Source organism: Mchenga conophoros, linkage group LG13, assembly GCF_057382185.1.
Source record: "Mchenga conophoros isolate Kocher_MC1m ecotype Shallow Benthic linkage group LG13, M_conophoros_male_GT1.1, whole genome shotgun sequence".
NCBI classification, from domain to species: domain Eukaryota; kingdom Metazoa; phylum Chordata; class Actinopteri; order Cichliformes; family Cichlidae; genus Mchenga; species Mchenga conophoros.
Window position 1 is genome coordinate 12,663,677 of NC_140538.1, and position 16,193 is coordinate 12,679,869.

Genomic DNA, 16,193 nt, shown 5'->3' on the forward strand with positions numbered 1-16,193 from the left:
TGTGAATGTGTTTTGTCAAATTTATCTCAGAGCCAGGTGGCTGAAAGACCTGAACCCTGAGGCTGAGCAGCTGTTCAGCATGGTGGCAGAGGTCTTTATATTCTGGGCCAAATCCCATGTGAGAATGATACACAGTGTTTTTATTTATTTGTTTTTCTCATGCCAATGCCGTCTCAGTGAATATTTTGTCCATTAACTGTCACGTGTCTTCGCTTATGTTCTCTGCAACAGAATTTCAAATGGGAGGAACAGAATTATGTTGTTCAAAATGAAATCAACAACTTGTCTTTCTTGACCAATAATGACAAAACATTCAAGGTTGGTCATATTTACAATTTGACCTCATCCATTACATGTGTGCTGATGTACATCTCTTTACAAAATATATGTAGAAATCACAGAAGAATTGCAGCTGCCACTAAGTGTAAAGAAAAAAATCCTGTTTTCATATCCCAATACTCAGCTTGACAATGAGAAGAGGAAGATGAGGAGGAAGAGGGGTTGTTATTCCATCAACACCTCTCTCATTGTGGCTTTAATGAAGAGGCTGACCCCTGTGGGACTCAGGGTTTGTTTTCCAAGCGATCACAGTCTCATCATCTTGGCTAAGAATGCCTTCTCTCAGGTAAGTTGGAAATGTGGACCATGCTAAAATCCTCCACCTTTCACATCCTTCATTACGTGCTTGTGCACATTTGACACTGTTTAGTATACTTAATGTGGGCAATTACATGCTTTCCACAGAAGACCGCTGAGAATGAGATCCAAGACCATATTTTCAATTGTGTTGTGCATCTTCAGAATCAGGTGGGTGGTTTCTTTAATTTATTTGACTAAGCACCATAATCTTAGATAACTATCTTTGGGTACAAAATTTGAAAAGGCTCAAATGTATGCAGCGTTGGAGAGTAACAGAATACATGTACTGCCGGATGCCGCATGTAGTCCTGATGAGCCGGCCCGGGTTCGAGTATGACCCATACTTTAATTTATTTTTTTTTAACTCAATTTCCATCTGGGATTAAAACAGCTTTTCTGATTCTGATTGCTGGAAACCCAAAAAAACACGTGATAAGAGGCTCTAATGTAAGCGCCGTGTTAATATTGGTGGCGTCACTTACACAATGGACACAGAGCCAGCAGTGCCAGCAGCAGCCTTCAGGATCTCCACGCATTAACATGCTGTTTTTAGACTTGATGGATGGCGTTAACAACCTGATAGCTGCAAATAATCGTGTGCAGTTCCACATGATTATTAACAGACAAAAAGAAAACATATTACTGATACACTGTTCCCATTGGGGATATGTTAATTGGAAACACTACATTGCCCATAGGTGTGAATGCGGGAGTGAATGTGAGCGCAAATGGTTGTCTCTGTCTATGTGTTAGCCCTGCAACAGACTGGCGACCTGTCCAGGGTGTACCCTGCCTCTCACCCTAAGACAGCTGGGATAGGCTCCAGCGCCCCCCGCGACCCTGAAAAGGATTAACGGAAGTGAATGGATGGATGGATGGACGGATGGACTACTGATACAGAAATAGTTTTCTATATGAGATCGCTGCAAAAAGTGCAGTCTTACCTAATGTCCACCATACTGTTACTCATTTTATATTTAGATTTAAAAATCTAGTTGGTATTGGTATGGCAAGTAGCCTTCAGTAATAGTAATAAATCACACAGCAATAGTACATTCATGTAGTTATAAAAACCATGACAATATATTAAATATTCCAAAGTATTCAGAATACGTTACTCTCATTGAGTAACTTAACAGAATATAAAATACATTTTGGTCCATGTATTCTGTTATCTATAGTGGAATACATTTTAAAAGTAACCTTCCCAACACTGAATGAGCAGGCCAACAGAAGTAAGCTTTAGACAGATGACAAGACAAAACAATAAGCAGATATACACCAATCAGGCATAACACTGTCACCACTGACAGGTGAAGTGAATAACACTGATTATCTCTTCATCATGGCACCTGTTTGTGGGTGGGCTATATTATTTTGTTCTCAAAGTTGTGTTAGAAGCAGGAAAAATGGGAAAGTGTAAGGCTTTGAGCAGGTTTGACAAGGAGTGAATTGTGATGGTTAGATCACTAAGTATGAGCATCTCCGAAACTGCAGCTTTTGTGGGGTGTTTCCGGTCTGCAGTGGTCAGTGTCTATCAAGAATGATCCAAGGAAGGTAAAGTGGTGAACCAGCCATGGGCGGACAAGGCTTATTGATGCACATGTGGAATCAAGGCACATGTGGTCCAATCCAACAGACAAGCACAAGTGCTGTAAAATGTAATGCTGGTTCTGATGGAAAGATGTCAGAATACACAGTGAATTGTAACTTGTATATGGGGCTGCATAGCTGCTGACCAGTCAGGGTGTCCAAGGTCACCCCTGTCCACCGCTGAAAGGTAATGGCAGGGTGCATCTGCATCACTTACTTGGGGAACACCTGGCACCAGGATCCACTGTTGTAGAAAGAGCGAGTTGGCTGAGGCAGTGCGTTGCTTGGGCAAGGTTCTGCTGAGGAACCTTCTGCAATCCATGTGGCTGTTACTTTGACGTGTTGCAGACTATACACACTCGTTCACAGAAACAGTATTAGCTGATGGCTGTGGCCTCTTTCAGCATGATAATGCACCCTCCCAAAAAACAAAAACTGGTTCAGGAATGAGTTTAAAGTGTTGACTTGGCCTCCAAGTTCCCCAGATCTCAGTCCAATCGACCGTCTGTGTGATGTGTTGGACCAACAAGTCTGACCCATGAAGGTCCCGCATCATAACGTACTGGACTTAAAGGATCTGTTGTTAACATGTTGGAGCCAAATACCACAGGACACGTTCAGAGGTAGAGTCCATGCCTTGACGAGTCAGGGATGTTTTAGCAGCAAAAGCGGGACCAACACAATATTGGGCAGGTGGTCATAATGTTATGCCTAATCAGTGAAGTATGTATTAGTTGTGTGAATTTGTGTTTTGGACTGCCCTTAGACTGCAAATTACAAGCGTATCTTTTCTACTTTCTGAAGAAATTAATCATGTTCACCGATATGCTTGAGTACAGAGTAACTTTTAATTTGTGCAACAAGTGTCTGGGAAATTAAATCAGAGAATGCTTTCATAGCCTGTAAAATCCAAAGCTGTCTTTTTATTAATCTCAGGCAGTGGCTCATTGTTCACCAGAGACATGAATGTGACATACTCGCCACACTGTACTAAATATGCATGCAGCATTTCTGTATTCATGAATCACTGATAAATGTGTTCACTCATAAGTTAGTGATGGGAAAATTCTGCTTTGTCATTATAAACAACTTTTAGAACAGAAATTCGAGTAAATGTTTTTCCCAGCGGTCTTTGAAATCCTTTTTTCTTTTTTATAATGATTTGTGAATACAGAGTCTTTATTATTAGTCAGTATATACAAGTTCAACAACTGTTATAACTACCAGCACCTTGGAACAAAACAAATGAATGAGCTAATCTTCTTTTTTTTTTTCTTTTTTTTCCTTTTTTTTTATAGGGATCAGACAGTTTAAGACAGAAGATTCTTACAGAGCTCTCACACCAACCCGGGACCATCAGTGGTGCAGAAAAGACTGTTGACAGGATTATGGAAATAGCTCGAGTCCTTTATTATCTTGACCAGGTGAGCTTTTCCATGCTATAGAAAAAGTTGCTGATTAAGACACTGAGTAAAGGCTCCGTCCTTTCCTTAATGTAAATTTGACAAGCTGAACGCAATCTGTACTGTACAGGAGACACGGCGCGAGATTGATTGACAATGGTCTACAGCCAATCAGGACGCAGAACACAATGCACTGTCAAAACAAAATATAACAGCATGCAAAATTGCACAAAAAGAAATCCGCAAAAACTGAACCGCGTTATAGCGAGGGACCACTGTACACAGACTAATATTACCTTATCCTGTTTTTTAAAAAAAACAAAGAAACGCACAAAAAACAAACAAAACCAACACTTTTAAGCTGTCTATGGTGTTGTATATCTAATGTCTATGTCATTTGTGGGATGGGGAACTTACCATAATTACGTTCTCCCTGTACACCATATTAAGATGACAGACTCAGGAATCCTCATCTTTATATGTGAATAGTTAATTCAGTAAAAGTGGAGAACTTAAATGCTTTTTTTGTTTTATAGAAAGGGAATAGAAGAAACTAATTCTTGAACAAAACCTCTCTTTTAGTAGAAAGTCTCACATTGATGACTGGGCAGTGTTGAAGATGCAACTCTACCCGACAGTGTGTTAATGTCCATGATGAGGTTATTGAAACGTTTGCTGAGGTGTTTTCATTCTTAACTGCGTGATTGCTGTGTGACAGAGATTCAGTTATGTTTGGTGTCTTGGAACTATTTTATTTGATATATACCTCTCTGTATGTATTTGTGTATCATGACAATAAGTGGTCTTGGAGACATCTGTTTATATATCCTGCTCAGCAGATTTTTTTTCAATCCCATGATGTCACAACTCTGAGATGCAGTCACAAAATTATACAGGTGTGGTCTCTCTGCAAGCCAAACTTTAATTTTAGTATTTTGTGACCTGTTGATTGTTTTGTTGATTTCATTTATTTATATGTCTTTTAATGTTTGAATTAAACCATTTAAGCCTATACAATAGTTACTATTGCATAGTCCTTTGTACTTAGTACTGGTCACCAGGTTCATGTGCACCATGGTTTTGTGTTCAGGTGGAACACCCACTGAGAAACAAAAAACCTGCCAGACACACAGTTTTATCAAAACAGAGGAAACGTGCAGTGGTGGCCTGCCTGAGAATGACTCCACTCTATAACCTACCCAGGTAAATAATAATAATAATAAAAAAAGATTATCTAAATACTTGGCTTTGCTTTAGTAAGTATATCAGCTGCCATATTGGTTAGGCAAATGACAAAAAGCTAAGCACCCATCCTAGTAAAATATATATATATTTATATATATATATATATATATATATATATATATATATATATATATATATATATATATATATAAAATTTATATTTATTTTTTATAGGTTTATAGTCCTCTTTTAGGTTTTCTACAGGGTATCCTCCTTTGTATAGAAGCTCATATTCCATTACACAAGCCACAATTGACTGAAAGCTGACCAAATCTTCTCAAATACCTGTAGGACAGACACTGTCATTTTAAACCTATTCTCACTTTTCCCCAAGAGCCTCCTCACTGCAGAAAATGCTTACTTTGTTGCTTAGCTTAACAGTCCACAGATGATACTGACAGCTTCACCACTGAGTACTATCACCTGCTCATGTGGTGTTTTTATATAATTTATAAAGTGTGAGACTGCAATGTAGTAGCACGCCCACTCATTTGATAGTTGGCTACCAGGTTATCACAATCCACTTCTAGCCCTTTGACAATAAGAGTGCCACAACAGTAACAAAGTTACCAGCTTCCTGGATTGTTGCTCTGGATTTCTGTGGTTTGAGTCTCACTATCTGACAACTGTGTGAACAGCTTGTGCTCCATTGGGAGATGAAAAAATATATTGAAATTTGTTTTTGGTTATAGAATTTCTCTCTTTTGCTCTCTACGTCAGTCCCAGTTTGAAAAACATTAATAAAGCAGTGTATGATTTAAGGCAGGCCGATCTTGTGATTGTGGGTTTGTCACTTATGTTACCAGAGAAGAAATATCTTTATATTTTTTTTCCTGTGTTTCCTTCCTTCTACTTCAAAAAGATAAGTCTTCTCTTTTTGTCATCCTTTTCGTCTCTAGGCATCGAGCTGTTAACCTGTTTCTTCAAGCCTACAATAAATCCTGGATATCTGCTGAGGAGCACAGCTTTGAAGAGACACTTGTGGAGAATTTAGCTGTGAGTGGAGAAGGTGGCCCTGCTGGCATTAGTAAAAGTTTAAAATAATGTAGAGGAAGATTGTGTAACAGGCCTATGTTCTTAAAGGGTACCAGATGAGACATGAATTGATTCAACACAGATTTATTGTTTTTAATTAAGTGAAATGTGGCTCTAAATTGATTTTGATGAACTATTCTTACATGAAGTTTTACTGCAGATTGCCTAAGGCACCAGTCAGATAGGCCAACAGACTGGTCGATGACACCTTGTTGCCAGCATTTGCTAAGGAAAAATATGGGTTCTCCAGCTGGTTGATATATGATTTCCTCAGGTTGCAAGCAGTGGCTAGTTTGAACTGTTATTAAACAGGTATATGGTGCTGCACAGCTGCTAGAAGGTTTTGGTTGCAGTGGCAGCATTTTGTACTTTGAAGTTTCACTACCACTTGGTTATTAGTTGGCGAGCGTTTGCAGACGGGTCGGGATCTTACATGCAAACTGTGAGTAGCTCTGACAATCTGCTAGCAATGGGTCTGGGGGATGCTCAAACAGAGATTGTTATGGGGTTCAGTGCCTCTAAAAACTGAACTTTTCGTGTGCATATAATTAGATATATTCTTCTTGGCATATGATGTTAGTACAGTACCTTCTGTTTTGCCAACAAAACACGTATCGTGTAAAACAAACATTTTTTGCTCAAAATCAGCTTAAGACTGTGAGGAATTTCAGGCTGCACAAAAATCCCACCTACACTGTTGTACTGAATCGAAATTAAACACTAATACTATTGTACAATATTTTTACACTCACTAAACTGCCCACTTTCTGGCATAAAAAGTAGGTGGGATGTGACATTGTGCACTCATTATTGTGTTGCCATCTTATTATCACTTTAAACATTTGTTTTATTAAAAAAAAATGTAATCCATTAAGACCTTTTGCTTTCATATGTCTTTTTAGTAGAATTTCCAAATAAATAACAAAGCAGCCAGGTGTAAACCTCAGTCTGCTGTGCACAGCCAGGCTGTGAGATTAAGAGATGTTAGTTCCTTTATTCTTTTATTTCTGGCTTGCAGAAGAGGGGAGTAATGGAACTGTATGTAGGTGGAAGAGGGGAAGAAAAGGATGTGAAGGAAGGTGCCAAACCAATCGATCCTCTCCTACAACTCATTACACTCTTCAGTCGAAGCGCCCTGACAGAAAGCAGGTGTGTGTGCTTATCATAAAAGAATCACTTGCAATAACATTTCCAGTCAGCACAACTATTATTAGTCAAACTCATCAGCCAGAAAGCCAACAATGAATTGACCAGAAGCATGATATTTTTGTCCAACATCTGTGGCCACTGATCTCTGAAAGCTTGGAATGTGGAATATGTTTCTGCTTTTTCCAGGGCTTTAATTTTTGCATAAATGCGTTCTGCTTGATGTTGCAAATAATGTGTATCTTTTACATCAATACATTTTAAGCTGCAGTTTCAGTGGAATATTCAAAGCATATATTTTTTGCCACAGATGTTGTGAATGGGGGGAAAAAACCTTTCTTGTTGCAAGCAGTGGTTAAAATTCTTGTTGAAAAGTAACTGAAATAAGTATTCCTATAATGTCATAAATGCTCTTTTTCTTAATGTGTGATCTTATCCACCAGTACAATTAAGATATATTTCTGATATTCCTGCAGAAACTCATAACATGAACATAAATGAACACTTTGGCATCATGTCTTTGCAAAAAACCTTGGTGGAGGAGCATTCCCATTTGTAAAGTCACTGCAGAGATTTAATCAGATTAGTTAGTATCCAGGTGTTGTCTGTTAAGGTCAATAAACATGTTCAATGCCACTGGGTAGACTTGGGCATTAACTGTGTCCGTATAAGGTGTTTAAAGGTAGTAGTGCCTTCAACAGTGTAAGGGGTTTTGAATGAACTTGAACTTGTGCATACTTTGATACACACTAATCATGTCTCATTTGTTTCCTTTGTTCACAGTAAGGATGGAATTGACAGTCTCTATAAGCCCTATGCTGCTATTATGGCCAAGGTAATAGAACACTCATTAGTAGTGTCCAAATCTCTGTTCATGTCTTGAAGTCCTTTACAAAAGCATGCAGTGTAACTGCCTGTAACGTTACATATATGACATTGTACTATCATAGTATTTTGAATTTTCTTCTTGAACAACATTCGCCAGCTCCTAAAATTATAGCAATAAATTAGAGAGAAACAAAATGCACAATGTGGCTTTTAATTACTTTCATTCTTTTGTTTTTTGGTGAATAGCGCATGCAACACATATCAAAGCAAGGTGCTGTGAATTTATGAACTAGGTGTTTCTTTTGTATCCACTTACTTGTATTTTCTACATCTTTTCACATCACCACCCTGCTTTATGTGTTTGCTTTTCAAGAGTTGTAGCAGAGAGGGCGAAGAGAAAGAGCAGGAGGTGGAAAGCTTTGAAGTAAGCGACTTGTGTTTAATATCCCTTGCTTAGAATTTTTGTTAGAGGCTTAACTTGTTAGTGTTAGGTGTCGGCTGTGTGCAGACAGGAATAGGACCCAAGGTGCAGACTCCGGAGACAGAACTTAAACCAAAACAGCTTTAATGCTGAACTCAAACATAACATAACTGGGGGAAAAGGTCAAAAATAAACTAACACCGGCGGATTGACAAAACACACAGCAAAATAAACGGTAGATCGCAACACGGACACAGAAACACAGGGCTTAAATACACAGAGGGAGCAATCAGGGAATGGGTAACAGGAGGGAAACACAGCTGGGGCAAATCAGGCCTAACGAGACAAGGGGAAGCAAAACCAGACACATTAACATCAGACATGGACTTTCAAAGTAAAACAGGAAACACATAACACAGACTGAACAAAGACACAGACTCATATGCAGGCACTACAAAGGGAACAGAGACGTGGGAACAGGGCAGACACAAACACTGACTGAACACGGGGATATAGGAACTTAGGATACACATAGACGCGAACTAGACAAGGGGATGCAGGTGATAGGGGAGACAGAGCAACTAAAGAAGACAGACCTAAGCCATAAGACAGAACTTAAAGAAACCAAAAACTAGACAGTATAAATAATATCGTAAACTCAAAAACCCTGGGTCGACGACCCAGGCATCCTAACAGTACCCCCCCCTTAAGGGCTGGCTTCCAGACAGCCCAAACCAAAACATCAAAATCAAAAAAAACAAAAACAACCCAACCAGGGTGGGCGGCGGGGGAAACAGGATGGAGGGCTCGAAACAAATGAAACACATTGAGCCAAAAACAAAAAAAGTGCAAACACTGGAGCCCGGAAAGCAACAGAACAAAAAACAGGCTCATGACAGGCGCAGGCAGCCAGGAAAAACAGTTCACAAAAAGTTCAGGGGGCCGGCCCAGAGGCTGACAGCACAATAGTCCAAACTCGGGCAGTTCAGGGGGGCGGCCCGGAGGCTGACGGCCCAAGAGCCCAGAAAACAGTTCAGGAGGCCGGCCAGGCGGGAGGCACCGGTGGCGACGGAGCAGATCAGGAGGCCGGCCGGGCGGGAGGCACCGACGGCGACCGAGCAGATCAGGAGGCCGGCCGGGCGGGAGGCACCGACGGCGACGTAGTTCAGGGGGCCGTCCATGACAGCAATGACGTCCAGTCATCGGCCGGAGAGGACGTGCAGGACGAGCAGGCCGGACGGGACGAGCAGGACGAGCAGGCCGGACAAGATGTGCAGGACGGACAGGACGAGCAGGAACAGACAGCATGGAGACCTCAGGAGCAGACGAAGCTGAACACTCGGAGGCCGGACCAGGCGGAGCTGCAGAGGCCGGACCAGGCGGAGCTGCAGAGGCCGGACCAGGCAGTGGAGCCGGTGGTGGCTGAACGGCCCCCTCGGACCCTCCAGCGGAGACAGGAGGCTGAAGCGGTTCCTCGGACCCTCCAGCGGAGACAGGAGGCTGAACGGGCCCCTCGGGCCCTCCAGCGGAGACAGGTGGCTGAACTGGCCTCTCGGATCCTCCAGCAGGAAGAGACGGCTGAAGCGATTCCTCGGACCCTCCAGTGGAGACAGACGGCTGAACGGGCCCCTCGGACCCTCCAGCGGAGACAGACGGCTGAACGGGCCCCTCGGACCCTCCAGCGGAGACAGACGGCTGTGCAGCTAAGTGACCCCGTGGCTGAGCAGCTGATGCAAAAAACATAGCCCCAGAATAAATAGTCCCATGGCCCGAAGAAAAAGAAAAAGTGTCCTTTTTGCTCACCACAGCCAGTTGTTTTGACATCCCGGGGTCCAGCTGTGGGGTGACACGCCGGTGGTGCGGCCGCCGCTTCCTCCTCGGTGATGGCTCCAATGGGCCGGGCAACTCCAAGTCCGGTGGGCTGGGCAGCACATCTTTCTCCGAGTTGGGTAGGTGAGCGGTAGCAACAGGGGGATGCAGATCAAGCTCATTAAGGAAAAACTCCTGTATGAGTGGGTGAAGTGAGTCCAAAAGCCAGGGGAGACCAGAAACCAGTCGCTGTAGCCGGTTCGCTACAGCACGCTGAAATTCCTCCCCAGAATGATTCAGCCACAGGTCACATAATTTATCCACTGAATAAATTATATCCTCCCTGAGCTCTTCAGACGGGGCGAGTGCTGCTGGGTCCATGTTCTGGTCGCGATCTTCGGTTAGGTGTGGCTGTGTGCAGACAGGAATAGGACCCAAGGTGCAGACTCCGGAGACAGAACTTAAACCAAAACAGCTTTAATGCTGAACTCAAACATAACATAACTGGGGGAAAAGGTCAAAAATAAACTAACACCGGCAGATTGACAAAACACACAGCAAAATAAACGGTAGATCGCAACACGGACACAGAAACACAGGGCTTAAATACACAGAGGGAGCAATCAGGGAATGGGTAACAGGAGGGAAACACAGCTGGGGCAAATCAGGCCTAACGAGACAAGGGGAAGCAAAACCAGACACATTAACATCAGACATGGACTTTCAAAGTAAAACAGGAAACACATAACACAGACTGAACAAAGACACAGACTCATATGCAGGCACTACAAAGGGAACAGAGACGTGGGAACAGGGCAGACACAAACACTGACTGAACACGGGGATATAGGAACTTAGGATACACATAGACGCGAACTAGACAAGGGGATGCAGGTGATAGGGGAGACAGAGCAACTAAAGAAGACAGAGACCTAAGCCATAAGACAGAACTTAAAGAAACCAAAAACTAGACAGTATAAATAATATCGTAAACTCAAAAACCCTGGGTCGACGACCCAGGCATCCTAACAGTTAGTTTTTACAATTTCTATTGTGAACAGTGTTATAGATTATTAATAGTCAACATTATGTTAAATTCAATTTGATAAAATGGTGTATAAAAACATGAATTATCTTTTCATTGCCTCAGGAGAAGGAGATGGAGAAACAGAAGTTGCTGTACCAGCAAGCCAGGTTACATTGTCGTGGAGCTTCTGAGATGGTCCTGCAAACTATCAGCGCCAGCAAAGGTAGGAAAGACATTCAAATATTAGAAAATATTTTAATGTAATAGAAAAATATATTAAAATCATAGAAATTTAAATATTAAGATTAATCTTTTGCTTTCTAATTTATTATGTTGTTGCTTTAGATGTGCCAGCAGTAAGTCAGAGTATTTGTGTTAGCTGAATACTCGGCAAAGATTCCCACATGCAGGGAACTGAGAAAGTAATCTTTTTCTTTCTGATTGATTTAGTGCTCATTTTCTTGAGACTGACGTGAAGAGAGTAGATGCTTAGTGTGTTTCACTCCTTTCTTCAAATGTGCATCATGCAGTGTTATTCTTTGGAGTCAGTACCATGCTTTTTCTTTTCTTTTGATTAATTTCAGGTGCCATAGGCTCCATGATTGCCCCTACACTGAAGTTAGGCATTGCTATTCTCAATGGAGGAAATGCCACTGTTCAGCAGGTACAGTAATTTCATTGCTTTCCCCCTGAAACTATTTACATGGGTTTTTTTTTCTTGACATTCACAAAATAGATCTGATATATACCTTCTGTGACATTCGCTATTTCTTCATTTTAAATAGGAGTTCAGGTTTTTATATAATAAAACAAATGATTACCATGGATTGAATAACTTAGGGAAGAAACTGTTTTATCAAAGATCTCAGTTTAAAGTAAACGAGTATCTAATGATACACCAGTCAGCCAAAACACTGTGACCTGTTGGTCCTCTGTGTCTGCCCTGCTGGATGTGTGATCTCTGACGGTGCCTTTTAATATGTGACCAGAAGGCAACAGATCCTGCAAGTTGTATGCATTCCCAGTGCTGACCATGGGCACCTTGAAAGCCTTTCCATTTCAGAGATCTAATCATGGTGATTTGGTTCCTGACAAGCTGGGGCAGGCCTTTACATCTACATACTTCTCCTGCATCCACCAATATGAACTATGAGTGTTTACCCGAGCTTACATTATACATATATATCTGTGAGTGGTCCTAATTTTTTTGCCTGTTTGTGCAAATTAAAATGATTTTTTTTGGTCTCACTGCAGGACGTTAAATAGGTCTACAATAATGTTTAAACTAAGTGCCCTCGTGTCATTATTTGTCCTTATTAGAACATAGCCTTTTCAAATTTTGTCATCTTACTGCAGCAATGCTCACAGTAATAAATCTAATTATCCCTGTTTCAAATCAGATCGTCCATTTATCAGACCTTGTCTTTGATGCTTAGAAAATGCTGGATTATCTAAAAGAGAAGCGAGACGTGGGCTTCTTTCAGAGCATGGCTGGGCTCATGCAGTCATGCAGGTGAGTAAATGTAGAAAAATTAGATATCAAGTCAAATGTTATAAAGGCTGGCAGGTTTCAAATACTGATTGATTTAATTTAAAATAAAAAAGGCAAGAGTACAAGTGCTTTACTTGTGCTCTTTTTCTGTGTGGTTGTGCCTGCTTTTCTTCTGTTCAGTGTTTTGGATCTGAATGCCTTTGAGAGGCAGAACAAAGCAGAGGGATTAGGCATGGCCACGGACGAGAGCTCAGGTACTGTATTCAAATAGGCAAAAAAAAATCTATTACTATTAATCCATGTCACAGCAGAAGAGCCAGCTGTGAGATCGATGGCCTTGAACATACTCTGAATTTACAGTCAAAAGTGGCCTAATTTTCTGTTCTCTTCATTCTTTGAACATTATCTTACTCGGTTTATGAACCTTAGACCTCTGCTTTTTTTTTTTTTCCCCTCACCTTTTTCTGTCCATCTTTTTCCCAGGAGAAAAGGTGATGCCTGACAAAGACCTAACCTGTGACCTGTTCCGTTTCCTTCAGCTGCTCTGTGAAGGACACAACTCAGGTTAATTGCTTTCTGCTGTATCCAGTTACATTCTGTCAAAGAGTTCACAAAAATATATTGATATATTGAAGAAACATAGATGGAAATTACTGTAGTTTAACAGCGACTTATAACAGCTGTGTACTACATATATATTGTCCAATCCTAATGTATGCAAAGCTCACTTTTAACAATTTGTCCACTTTAATAATATTTTGCTTATGTGTTAGATTTCCAGAATTACTTGAGAACACAAACAGGCAACAACACCACTGTCAACATCATTATATCCACTGTAGACTATTTACTAAGGATACAGGTAGGCACGCTGTGATGAGTTTTCATTTGTAATGCTGTGTATTGGTGTTTCATTTAAGGCACATTTGTGGAGCCTAATGTTTTAGTGATTGATTGATTTAATTTCAAGTAGATCTGTCCAAAGATAAGGCAAAGTTAAATTAGCTGGAGTGCAATAGTAGAATTGGATTTGTTCTTTGTCTTTTTCAATAGTTTTGTCTCTAAAAGAACGTTTTAGTTGTGCTCATGAAATACAAACATTTTCCTCTGCTACACTGTAGGAGTCCATCAGTGACTTCTACTGGTACTACTCAGGTAAGGATGCGATTGATGCACAAGGTCAACACAACTTCTCCAAGGCCATTGAAGTGGCCAAACAGGTCTTCAACACTCTCACTGAGTACATACAGGTAAGTCTGTTTCCATTACATTCCATAGTGATTTTATTGCCCAGCTCTGTAGCCTTCATTAAACTTGAACTTGTTCCACAATGTAGTCTTTAAAATGTTTAATTAAGGATCCCAGCAGTCTGTTAATTTGGGGTTGTATATTTCAAATTCTTGTCATGCTGCAGAATTAATTTAGGACCAATCAAACTGCTTCGTAATAGCACTCTGTGATGGGTAAGATGTAAAGTGTCTAAATCTAGACACTCTACATAAATCCACAAGCTGGGGGCTTCTGCAAAGAGCTGTCTATTTCTCTATAAGTTCACTTTGCTTTTACTAGCAGCTCATATTATCAGAGTGTGCATGCAGGGTCCGTGTACTGGGAACCAGCAGAGTCTAGCTCATAGCCGTCTTTGGGACGCTGTTGTGGGATTCCTCCATGTCTTTGCGCACCTGCAGATGAAGCTCTCTCAGGTACAGTGTATTAATCCACTCACAGTGACCATGCATGTTTCCATTTAAAATTCAGAAGACATAAAATTGACAATGCTCTAGGTGATCATGTACTGCAGGGTTTCTACCCCCGCAGTCATCATTTTTAGTTCAGATTTATTTTTAATATAAAACTGTCCTCTGATAATGTGCCCACTCGTGCACAGTGTAATATGTGAAATCAGTAGTACAACTTATGAAAATTTAACTATGAATATATTTTCTGCACATACAGGATTCAAGGCAAATAGAGCTTCTAAAGGAGCTCATGGATTTACAGAAAGATATGGTTGTGTTTTTGCTTTCCATGTTAGAAGGTAAATATCTTCTGTTGTTTTGCAGTTTGTGATAGTAATAAGTTACCATTTATCATTAAGTAAGGACATTCCTGTGCCTCATGCAGGTAATGTTGTCAATGGAACTACTGGAAAGCAAATGGTGGATATGTTGGTGGAATCGTCAGGCAATGTGGAAATGATTCTCAAGTTTTTTGACATGTTCCTCAAACTTAAAGACCTCACCTCCTCAGAAGCCTTCAGAGAACATGATCCTGATCGTCAGGGAAGCATATCCAGGAAGGACTTCCAGAAAGCCATGGAAAACTGCAAGCATCTCTCGCAGGCTGAGATCCACTTCTTGCTTTCGTGCATGGAGACTAATGATGGTGAAATTGTGAACTATGAGGCCTTTGTGGATCGCTTCCATGAGCCAGCAAAAGACATTGGCTTCAGCATCACCGTTCTCCTCACCAACTTGTCAGAACACATGCCCAACGATTCAAGACTAAAGACATTCTTGGAACTGGCAGAAAGTGTTTTGACTTACTTTCAGCCCAGTCTAGGACGCATAGAGATCCTCGGCAGTGGGAAGCGCTTCGAACGCGTCTACTTTGAGATCAGCGAATATAGCCGTACACAGTGGGAGAAGCCACAGGTTAAAGAGTCGAAGAGGCAGTTCATTTTTGATGTTGTCAACGAGGGTGCAGAGAGAGAGAAAATGGAAATGTTTGTCAATTTCTGTGAGGACACCATTTTTGAGATGCAGCTTGCAGCTCAGATATCTGGCTCTAACACCGGAGAAAGAAATACTGGGAAACAAGTCGAGGATAAACGACGCCTGGGCAATCAGGGAATGTTTTTCATGATTCATTGGTGGCTATTTCTCTCAACTCTACTTTCTCTGACAAACCTAAAGACACTGATGAAGATGACCCTGAAGGATATCCTCATGTCGGCTGCTCTATTCGTCCGATTCATTTGTATGGCTCAGGTACGGTCCATTTATGTTTTATTTCACAGCATCTTATACGTGCTGTATATTGCTTTTGTGAGTGGTGGGCTCATAGAGGGAGCCAAAAGGATTAGGATATCTGACTTGCTTGGCGGTATCCTTGAACCAACTCTTGATGAGGTCACAGAGGTGCCAAGTGGTGTGGATCAGCCGAGGAGGTACTCTGCCAGTTTTTCGTCCCACAGAGAATTGAGGGAGATTGGGCAGATGGGAGCTGTGACCTCCCCCAGAGAGGTGGATGTACTGTCAAGCATTTTTGGCCTCAAACTAAAGAAAGAGGAAGGTCGATACAAACTTGTAGCACAAGACCTCACTGCCAGTCTGGATGACCTGTTCAGCACAAGTTCCAGGACCAGTGCTTCCTCTGATTTTGAGAAGCATCAGATAACGGTATGAAAATTACATTCAGAATGTTTTATTTAATGTTCGTGGCTCAGTACATTTTATTTTTCCCAAGGTTTTTCATCTGTGTGGACTTGTCCTAAGCTTCATTGATTTGTAATACTTTGATACTGTTTGAGCTTCATATTAAACTTTGATTCTT

The 16,193-nt window shown here is 41.2% G+C and overlaps 1 protein-coding gene across 1 annotated transcript in view; it reads left to right on the top strand.

The window, feature by feature from the left end:
* Positions 1-16,193, top strand: part of ryr2b (ryanodine receptor 2b (cardiac)) — an 84,870-nt gene that overhangs the window by 51,858 nt on the left and 16,819 nt on the right. Inside the window, exons 70-89 of the mRNA XM_085296510.1 lie at positions 31-118; positions 232-318; positions 464-625; positions 745-807; positions 3,531-3,656; positions 4,726-4,838; positions 5,780-5,876; positions 6,934-7,064; positions 7,845-7,896; positions 8,263-8,313; positions 11,270-11,369; positions 11,731-11,810; positions 12,583-12,659; positions 12,819-12,892; positions 13,122-13,202; positions 13,412-13,500; positions 13,760-13,888; positions 14,237-14,341; positions 14,595-14,676; positions 14,763-16,039. Coding sequence (XP_085152636.1) covers positions 31-118; positions 232-318; positions 464-625; positions 745-807; positions 3,531-3,656; positions 4,726-4,838; positions 5,780-5,876; positions 6,934-7,064; positions 7,845-7,896; positions 8,263-8,313; positions 11,270-11,369; positions 11,731-11,810; positions 12,583-12,659; positions 12,819-12,892; positions 13,122-13,202; positions 13,412-13,500; positions 13,760-13,888; positions 14,237-14,341; positions 14,595-14,676; positions 14,763-16,039 — 3,064 coding nt within the window. The remainder of the gene's footprint in view (positions 1-30; positions 119-231; positions 319-463; positions 626-744; positions 808-3,530; positions 3,657-4,725; positions 4,839-5,779; positions 5,877-6,933; positions 7,065-7,844; positions 7,897-8,262; positions 8,314-11,269; positions 11,370-11,730; positions 11,811-12,582; positions 12,660-12,818; positions 12,893-13,121; positions 13,203-13,411; positions 13,501-13,759; positions 13,889-14,236; positions 14,342-14,594; positions 14,677-14,762; positions 16,040-16,193) is intronic.